We start from the raw sequence: 10,781 nt of genomic DNA on the forward strand, positions 1-10,781 counted from the left end.
CTGTTATAGAATGTATATTCAAATCTAGGGAGAATGCATATAAGATAGGGTAGCAATCACTATAATAATGTAACTAAAAAATCATTGAATTTTTATGAGGAATTAAAAAAGATATTCAATCTATAAAAAAAATCCGAAACACAATTCTATGAATTAGATACATATAAATAATAACAAAATCATTTGTAATTTTGTAGCACTATAAAATAAATCTTTTTCTATGATGTGAGAATAATACTAGTCTACAATTAAAAAAATGATGAATTATAAAGATTTTAATGAGTTCTATATTCCTTATAGATAGTATTCAGCTTGTAGTTCTTATATATATATATATATATATATATATATTAGAACTTCTCATTCTCTCTCTTTTTCATTCCTTCTTCTTTCTCACTAAAACCTAGCTAACAAAGAGGAATCTAAAATCTTACTTTAATTATTTGAAGAGGGATCCTCACAAGAATAAAGTAAAGTTAGATTTTATCAAGGATCTCCAAAAAAATAAAGTGTAAGTATGATAAGTTCAAGTTTCATATAAATACCTTGCCTGAATTTACTCGCTATTAATCTAATGTCTATCATGCTTAAAGGCCTAAATTATACATTAGGTGGGAATGAATTGTCATACCTAAATTTGAGATAGCTAAACAATAAACATTTGGCCATGCAATGTCATAATGGTTTCAATTATGGAATGAAATGAAAAATATCATAATTGTTATGGCCATTTCTTGATTTCCTCAGTTTTTTTAATATATGCTAACACTTTTTATTTGTTAACAACTTCAGATAAAAGTTCTCAATGACAAGGAACCTTCCAAAAACATATGTATAATGTCTTTTATCCCTTTACATGCTATTTTATCTTATATTTACAGTATCATATTGAATCAACTTACAATTTATGGGTCTCATTTTCTCATTATATAAAGTTTGAATTAATAACTTCTTATAAATTGAGTACTAATATTTTTCTCAAGAAGAAATTTTTTTTACTTACTGCTTTGAATGGCCATATGATGTTTGATAAAATGCTAATGTAAACTAGTTGGGATAGGCCACATGAATTTACTTTCTTTATCTCTTCTCATTTGTGCTAAAGTTTAAAAACTTATTGTGACATTCAACCTTCCAATTTGTAACTTTGGCTCTTTAAGAGATTATTTAGGAATTTAAGGTTAGGATTAGGGTTTAAAAAATGAAGAAAATGTTAGACATATAAAGTTAATGGATAAAAATTCATCATTTATAAGGAGATATAAATCTGAATACGATGCTAAAAGGCTAAGTCAAAGACTTTTCATTTAAATTTTCATAAAAAATTCTAATACATGGTTTGAATGATCATTATATACTTTGAACAACCCTTTTAGTCTAGGGAAAACCATAATAATAGAATTGAGACGAAAATAAATGAATTTGATATAAAAAAAAACCTAGACAAATAATAATGAACATATATTTTTTTACGCATTAGAAACACAAACAAATGCAAAAGAAGCTTGAAAACTAAAATAATCATAACTTCTTGTACATAACTTTAATACAGGCATGGTTGGATAATAAAAAAAAAATCATGTTTTGAACTTAAAAAACACACAAGATTAACTTATTTTTTCATGCAAATTTAGGCTCAAAGTTGGCCCATGAGTTGATAGTAAACAACATCAAGAATTTTATTTGCATTGCCAACCCAAACTCAAGTTGTTCAACATCAATAGAACCATTAAAGAACACTCACATGTCAAGTTTGGTCATTTTATTTATTTATTTATTGTAAATTTGATCCTCTTTTTCTTAAAAAAAATTATGTTTAGTCTTAAACTTGATTTTGTTTACACTTCAATCCTTAACCATTATTGAAGAAGGGAGAAAGTCATTAAAAAAAAAAAAAGAGGAGAGAAATGGTTTGTTCAACCATATTCCAACCATTAAAAAAAATCAATCTTGTCAATAAATTCTACTTAAAGAGTAGAGTTTAGTTGAGGTTGTGTTGCTCTTTAAACATGTTAGAAAAAGTAGGTCGGAGCCCCTATAATTATTTTTTATTTGGTTGGATTTTTTTTAGAGTGATTAGATGGTGTTTTGAGGTTGGATATAAGTTTATTGAGATTCTTAGATTGTTTTTGGGATTTTTCCACATAAAAAATAGGATGAGAGTTAGGTTTTTGAGGTTTGAAGATTTGAATTCAATTTTTCTAATCATTAAAGGTGCCTAGAAAACATGATAGTTAATGACACATCATCTGCCTAAAAGGATAACGAGTCATCTGATCAAATTTTTTTAGAAAGAATAGATTGATAACGTGTGATCCACACATTTCTTTTGAAAAAACAAAAGAGATTTATAAGCATTTAGACTTTTTTTTCTTTTTAACTAGGCTTGTGGGCTTGATCTTCTAGGACTAGCAACTCTTGACCTTTTTTTTTTAATTTTTCATTAGTTTTATTTTTTTATTTGATTTTTAATTAATATCTTGTCTTTTATTTATTTTAGCTTGTTTAGTTTAACTATTTTTTAACTTGTCCATATCATTACTTTATAATTTTTTTTATATATAGTTTCATAATAGCTCAAAAAAATTATTTTAATTAATCTTTACTTCTTTTTTTCTTGTTAAATTTAAGATATAAGAATTTTATTTGCATTATATATTTATAAGAATAAAAATCATATGTACTTGACAACCATAGTAAATCTCCAAGATAAATAAAAGAAAATGAGCAAAATAAAAAGGAAAGTCAAGGTAAAATATTTACATTTGTATCTATCTTTTACTTCTTGTTGAAAAAATTATCTTCTCACTTTAGTATTTAATTAACTTTCATTTTTTTTTAATTTATGATATTAAGTATGAATATTATTTTTACATTTCTAAGCTAACAAATTTCATGATATCAAAAAACAAATTCATATTATCAGTGCTTTTTTTTATGTTTGAAATTAACTTGAAATTCTACTCATATCATAGTGTCTATAATAGCTAGTTTAAAATATAAAAAACTTATATAATACATTCAGTCATATCATGTAGTAGAAACAATTAATAAAGTAATGATATGGACCAAACCTTCCACAAACAAAGTAAATCAAATCCAATTAAACATTTAAATCAAATATGCATAATTATTATTTGTCAACATCAAGATAAAAGCTCTATCAACCATGTTAGAGAATTCAATATATAATGTAGTAGTAATACTTTATGTATAATAAATTATCTTATTTAACACACTTGAAAAGTAACAATTGCTATAATAGTTACTTAGAGAGAAAAAAAGAAAATTACCTTTGACTATAATATATAAATAAGATAGATTTAACAGAAATAAAAAGTTTCATATTATTTTTTTCCTTATAAAACAAAACCACAAATTGAATTTCATTAAAATTGATATATTATATATTTTAATTATGCATTATCCTTTGAACATCTATTTGAAAAATAAAATAAGATAAAATCCAAATAACTTTAACCAAGAAACCAAAATAGGATAGCAAATTAGATATGTTCTATGAAATAATATATGATTAATTTTTTTTTAATGATCTTTAAAGAGGAATATGAATGTGTATTATAGATCTCAAATTATGGAGGTCGGGAGATCTAATTTGGTTTTTATCTACAGGATTGTAGAAGGCTTGTGACGACAACAACACGATCAAACCAATAGGCATTTCATCTTTTAATTTTATTGATTTTTTCTGTACTTTTTTAAAATTGATGTATTTCAATAACATGTTTAGAAATATGATTGTGATTATTTTTTAAAATATATTTTAATTAGAAATATATTAAAATAATTTTTAAATTTTTTTTAATATCGATATATCAAAATGATATAAAAATACTAAAAATATATTAATTTAAAGAAAAAATATTTAAAAATTTAAATTTTTTCAAAAATATTTTTAAAATACAAAAACAAACAAGTTTTTATTTCACAACTCTCAAATAAATTACATATAATAGTTCAAAATGAATAAATTAATAAAGAGAAAACAGCTTGCTTTTTTCCTTTGCACCAAGTTTTCAAGAGTGTTTTTTTTTAAATGTTTTGTGGGTTTTTATTGATGGATTGATTTGATTGTGAAATGTGTGTTTGGGAGTGTGGTTGTGATTGTAATTGTTATTATTTTTTAAAGTGTTTTTTACTCGGAAAAATATCAAAAAATTATTTTTTATTTTTCAAAAATTATTTTTGATATTAGTTTATTAAAATTAAAAAATATTAATTTAAAAAAAAATTAAAAAAATAATATTTTTTTTTAAAAACGTAAAAACAAACCTATTGTAGACAAATATCCAGAGGAAAAAAACGAAGCCATCCTCCCGAGTCTGCTTTATCAGTAGTGGAACCAACTGGTAAAACAAGAGTGAGTGTTGGGCATGTTTCTTCACCTGAACCTCCTCTGTGTAGGCCCTGGGACAGAGGAGATCTTGTGAGGAGGCTTGCCACTTTTAAGTCAATGACCTGGTTCGCTAAGCCCAAGGTTCGTTTACTTTCAATTTCTCTTCTTGTGGCTGACTTTGTGCATATGTATGGATGGGTTTTTTTGAGGAATGTCGTCTCCAGATGATTTAACCATTTCAATATGCGGAATCCAATCTCCAAAGCAACTTTTTGTTGAACGATGGGGCTTCCTCTTCGGTGTGTTTTATATTCCTCCCTCCCTCAGTTCTGTAAGTGGTACATTCGTTAACGTTAGGCCAAGTAAAATCAAGCCTGTTATACCATCCTAAAACATAATGAGAGCTAGCTCTGATAGTAGAAGCCCTTAACATCATCCTGAACCAGGAAACCTTATGCTTCTGATTTACTGTGAGGGACTTTTTTCTTCTTCTTATATATTACTGAATTTGTATGTACCTCTTTTGCTGTGCACTGCTTTCGCTTGTTTTTATAAATTTATGGCACTGCCTCTGCGCTTACATTAATATAGTATTCCTGCATCTCTCTCTCTCTCTCTCTCTCTCTCTATATATATATATATATATATATATATATATATATGTACTGTGTGTGTGGGTGTGGTTTTCATATTTGCATAATCTTTTTTTCATATATGCTTAAAGCTAAACAATGATTAGATGCATGAAATAGTTGCTATACATTCACACAATATGTCAATGGCTGTTTTCCTTGTGCTAGATTTGCTGGTGAAGTGTAAGAATAATTTTAGCTTTAAGCATATGCAGGGCCATAAGCCTTTTTGTTAATATTATCTTTTCTTTTCAGTATATTAATTGCACCGTGTTTGTAGGTTCTATGCTCACAAGAATATTAAATGTGTGCGAAACAATGACCAGTACAAGAGATAATTTTCTTTGCCATGTGTTCATGATCAATATGTTGATGGTAGTTTTCCTTGTTCTGGAATTTTGATAAGAGTAATGACAATCTCAAGCATTTGCAGGCACAAAAACTCGTCAGTTTATGTGGCTGGGAACCACGTGCACTGCCTTACGTTGTTGACTGCAAGGACAGATCTACACAGCTTGTTAAGGATTCGGATGTCAGGGATTCATACCATATGGTCATTAATGGGCAGAATCCAAGTATCCGATTCCATTATGTTGCTTCTGAGCAAAGTGTGGAGGCAAATGAACAATCTGGCTCTTGTAGTGGGCGACATGCTGATCCTAATGCTGTTGTTTTAGATTGCAAGCTCTGTGGGGCAAGTGTGGGATTACGGAATTTTTCTATGGTTCCACAGCCATTAGAGTTGTTTAGATTGGTCGGATATACTGAAGTCATAGTGACAGTAATTCAGGACAAGTTTCAGCTAACGAAAATCATGCGGGCAGCAGGGGAGTCATTGGAGACTCTGCCTCAAATGGTGCTTTGTCTTCCATGCATAGACCATCAGATTTAAGTGTGACGATTGTTGGGGGTCCACTCCCCACAAAACAGAACTTCAAAGCAACAATCTCATTGCCTGTTATTGGCCCGAATTTAAGGGCCAGGCTTTCTTATGATTCTGATTTTAGGGATCGTATATGTGATAACCAAGAAATTACTCGATCTGAATCTGAAAACAATAATCTAACTTCAGAAGAAAGGGAATCTGCAGAACAGAATTTTGGTGAAGTCAGCATGAAGCTGTGGGTCTGTTGAAGAGCAATAATCATGATCAGGGCAGGGGCAGTGTAGTTATGCAAGAGGCAACCAATCTTCTTGTTTGAACTTTGAAAGTAGTGAAGGTGTTGCATTTATAAAAGAGAGTAACTCCCAGATTTCTTCAGAAAGGACAGATATCACTAGAGAACCAACTTTTCCTGAAACTGCTGGGCATGATTCTGCGTGCAATGTTCGACACAGAGTCCAAGAAACACAGTGCATGGTTAAGATACTATTGAAAATAATATTGAATTGCTTGGTTCGGTTGTGGGGGCTTTACGAGGTAATCAAGTTAGCACATCTCAAGTTTCTTGGTCATATGCTATTGTCCCTGTTGGAAATGGAAAGAGAAGTGAAAGCAACTCCTCAGAGATGATTATTTCATCTATCAATCATGATGGACAACAAATTCCAGGAGCAGATATCTCAGGCAGTAAAAATGTTGCCTGTCAGATAGATATGAGGAAAAGTCAAACTTGTTCTGATATCCAAAACACTATAGGTGCTCAAGAAAAAGGCCACGGCACCACAGGTGGAGTGCAGGTTCCAGTGAACAGTGAAGTTGTGGCCTACAGTACAGGTAGCCTTCTTGTCCTTTGACTCTAATATTGAAGTTGATTGAACATTCATCACACCTTGGATCGATAGAAGCATTTTCCAAATGAATGGAACATTGGCATATAAAATTCTGTCTAGATCTTTTATTGAAGTTTTTGATATGTAGCTTGTCATTTGAAGAATACGTTTTCCTACCACGCATCTGCAGAGGTTGCAGTCAACATTCAAGTGCTTTTCTTTACTAATTTTCATTTAATCATGAAAGATGTTTATTAACCAAGATGCCTTCATGTTCCAGGAAAGGATCCTAAGCAACTGGCATTAGACAAAACATTGGGATTTAATCCAAACAGGCAGCGTAGACATTTTTGCACCTGGATTGTATCAACAAGCAGCGGGCCACCTGGTTGGCAACAAACACTATCTGCTTTAGAGCGTCAGAAAGAGTTCTCTCTTCCTTCTACAAATTCTCCTCCATCTTCCTCCCTGATCAAGGTAATGAGAGACCTTACATCCCTTTTGGTGACGCACTATGGTGCTAACTATGTTTAATGACCTCTCAGAGTCTTTTTCAAACTTTTGTGCCATCCACCAAATCAGTGATATCTTTTTTAATTAAAATTAACATCATCATAAAGGCAATGTCAGGTTTTAGACAATTGAAATCAACTAGAGTGGTGTGTGAGATACTGGTAAATACTTGAGGAATATTGATGTTTGTAATGAAGACTACATATGGAGGGAAGTGATGATTCTGTCTCGGTCCCTCCATCTTGTAGATGTTGCCAGAATCAATGACACTAATATCTGGGGTTTGTTTTGGTTGAACAGCCTTGTTCTGTAATTTTTATCTTTGATGGATGATTGCTCAAAATTTGTTATTTAAAAGGTGGATGATCCCATTGCTTCAGTTAGAAAGCTTTTCATGCCTACTAGTGGATCAAGCTGAAGCAGCTGGTTCAGCTGATTAGTTTTGCAGGGTGTGGAAGTGCTTTCAGAGATATTATGAGATTGTAGTGAGGAATAGCAATAGAATTTTTTTCTCACAAAATTTGTGATCCCGTCATTTAAAAATAAATCAACAGAAAAAGGGATGCAACTAACATTTGGTGTTACTCCATGCCGCAATTAGTGACCACCACTTTAGAATACGGTCGGTTAAAGCCTCTTTCTGCAACCACAGCTCTCTTGTCCCCTATCAGCTTTGCAACTCTGCTCACCAAACAAAATAAATATTACTGTCAATGATTGATGCAATGCTACGTTATTATCAGCTTAGATTGAGGTACATAATCATTGCTTTCTCCAGCAGATTCGTCAACTGACCTGAAATAAGGAGATCTGGTATTCTCCTGCACGGTCTTCACTTGTCCAATCTTCTCTACAACCTCCATCCCTTCCAATACTCTTCCAACTACCAGAGACGAGGCATCCAGCTCTGGTGAGTCCTTAGTGGCTATCACAAACTCGGTACCGTTGGGGTCAGTCCCAACTTCCTCTTGATCGATCTCAAGCTTTCCTTTCCTTGCGACCAACTTCAACTTCGGAGGCGGTTTAGAAGGATCCCTTACAATAATGCTTACAGTTCCAGCCAGATTCTTGATACCTGGACAGGTTTCATACTCCCTCTCCCATTCATCTACTAGACTTTCCGCTGCCAAGTTGCTTCCCGTTCTCTGCGCAAGCTCAGCATCCACACCATATGACCTTACCCCACCATGCTGCACATAGTTGGGCGTGATTTTGATGAATTCTTTTCTTCTGTAACTAACACCAGCAGCTCCTCTTACAAGATCGCTAAACCTAGCAGCTCCAGCTGGGACATCCTCTCCATATAGTCCAACAACAATGCGGCCAACAGGTTCTCCATCAATTGATATATCAAGAAATGCTCGCGCTGTAGTTTTATTGCTGCACTCTGGTCTAGTGCTTGTATTATTTTCTTCTTGTGGACCATTTTCATTGGCATCTGGCAAAGCTTCTTCGGCTTTTGCTTTGGACGTATTGAATGGCTCTAGGGTTTGAGAGCTTAGAAGAAGAAGCAATGAAGAGTTGCCAAAAATGGCAAGCTTTCGTCGCGATAGTTTGCAGCATTGCTTGATTACGGTAGATGATGGAGAACTGGGTATGTTTTGGATCTGTGAAGGGTGTGTTGGTGGTACTGGAACAAGGAGTTTAATGGAGGACTGAAATACTTCTGGGTTCCGCAACATTTCCCTTTGAAGAGGTTTTGGTGGATTTGTTTTCTTCACTGCTTCTCCTGGGTTTGTTTCTTGAACTTGTTCAAGATTGTTTTCTGGTGTCAAGGAAGTCTCTGTTTCTTCTACTGTTTTTTTGGTTTTTGTTTTAGGATAAGGAAGATGGAAGCACAATCCATCCACAGGATTACAGGAATAAAAATTGATGGTTTTCATGGCATGTAACGCACCCGATTTATCTGAAACAAGACTCTTCTGTGGGACATCCTCCAGTTGTACAAAAGAGTAGAGAGCAAAATTCAATTCAAAAAGAAAGGAAAAAGGAAATCCTGTCATTTCTGCGGGGTGTCCATATTTCGAGTCCCATTCATGATTATTAAACCTCACCGAGGACAAGGCATGGACCCTATTTTGGGTAGATTAATTTTACTTTTCTTAAAAAAATTACATTAATTTTATTTTGAATTTTTTATATAAAAATAACAATTAATAAGTTTTGATTAGGTGAATTGAATTGTGGATTAACCATAGTTTTTTTTTTTTTATCGTTGTCATATCAGATTATTTTTTTATTTTTTATTAAACTTAAAACTCGTTTGGTATTGTAGTGATAATTGCTTTTCAAAATATTTTTTATTTAAAAATATATCAAAATATTTTTTTATTTTTAAAATTTATTTTTAATATTAATATATTAAAATGATTTAAAAACACTAAAAAAATTAATTTAAAATTTTATGGTAAATCAATTTAGCCTTATTTTTGTGTATAAATAAATTTAGCCCGGATATTTTGAGAAATCTTAGTAAAAGTAATTGTATTCCAAAATGGTTTAATTTAAAGAATTATATATATATATATATATGGGGTCCTAAAAACATTATTCTTCTCTTGTCTCTCTTTAACCTCGCTCTTCCCTTTTATAACCCCGACCATTATAAACAAGCTAGCTATCCAGTCACCATAAAACATAGCCAGCTCCATCAAAATCCAATATAAATATTTTTTTATACCAAATCATAAAAAAAATCCCCAAATATATAAACAAAAAATTCTTAAAATCTTAGATCTAAAAACCAGAAACCATAAGTCACCAACGCTACTATCTTCAACAAAACATAATATAAATTATTTTGTTTACCAAATAGAAATTCATAAACCAAAAATCATAAATCAAAATTGAATAGAAAGGAAAGGAACATTTAATTGATTTTTAGGGCATTTACACAATAAATAAACATCCATATGCCGATTAAGTGAGAATAGTAGTTATTCACTATTGAACATTAAAAGAAAGGTTAAACATAATCATCAACAATAAATCAACTAGGTTTAAAAAGAATTCAAATGAACCAGGGAAGTTAGAAGGTGGTAAAATTAGAAATCATAATTGTTTATGAGAGCTAATATATGATCGGCCGGGAAAAAGCAATCAACAACAGAGATAAAGGTTCACATGATTAATCAGAAGACAAAGTCTTATTTTAAATAAGAGTCTGTAGTAAATTATATTGGCATAAGTTACAAGTTAGTTAAGAGTCATACAACTATCAAGAAAAAAACGTGTAAATAAGGATATGAATTGTATTAGAATTCATGTTATGAGCTCTTGATATGTTATGAGTAGTTTGTATAGAGTTAGAAATTGTAGTTCTCATAAAATTCTATTTTTATAAATATAAAATGGTTATCTAGTTAGTGTAACAATGGCCAAACCCATATACATAATTTCTTATATACAATTTAGCTTATATCTGCAATGTATCTTTTGTAAGTTACTTTTTATTTATATAATTTTTTTCTTTACAATCTTTACAACTTTATTTTGTTTTTATTACTTTTTTATATTTTTCTAGTTTAGTTAATATTCTTTCTTTCAGATTTATTAAAATGAAGTAG

At 31.1% G+C, this 10,781-nt stretch overlaps 2 protein-coding genes across 2 annotated transcripts; one reads left to right on the forward strand and one right to left on the reverse strand.

The window, feature by feature from the left end:
• Positions 1-5,334: 5,334 nt before the first annotated feature.
• LOC133678118 (uncharacterized) lies at positions 5,335-7,899 on the forward strand. The gene is made up of 2 exons (XM_062100317.1): positions 5,335-6,706; positions 6,983-7,899. The coding sequence occupies exons 1-2, from the start codon at positions 6,499-6,501 to the stop codon at positions 7,234-7,236; spliced, it is 462 nt and encodes a 153-aa protein (XP_061956301.1). The 5' UTR covers positions 5,335-6,498; the 3' UTR covers positions 7,237-7,899.
• LOC133678117 (peptidyl-prolyl cis-trans isomerase CYP26-2, chloroplastic) lies at positions 7,702-9,228 on the reverse strand. Its single transcript, XM_062100316.1, has 2 exons — positions 8,011-9,228; positions 7,702-7,896 (listed from the first exon to the last, which is right to left on the reverse strand). The coding sequence occupies exons 1-2, from the start codon at positions 9,216-9,218 to the stop codon at positions 7,797-7,799; spliced, it is 1,308 nt and encodes a 435-aa protein (XP_061956300.1). The 5' UTR covers positions 9,219-9,228; the 3' UTR covers positions 7,702-7,796.
• Positions 9,229-10,781: the final 1,553 nt, after the last annotated feature.

Source organism: Populus nigra, chromosome 18 (genome assembly GCF_951802175.1).
Source record: "Populus nigra chromosome 18, ddPopNigr1.1, whole genome shotgun sequence".
Lineage (NCBI taxonomy): Eukaryota > Viridiplantae > Streptophyta > Magnoliopsida > Malpighiales > Salicaceae > Populus > Populus nigra.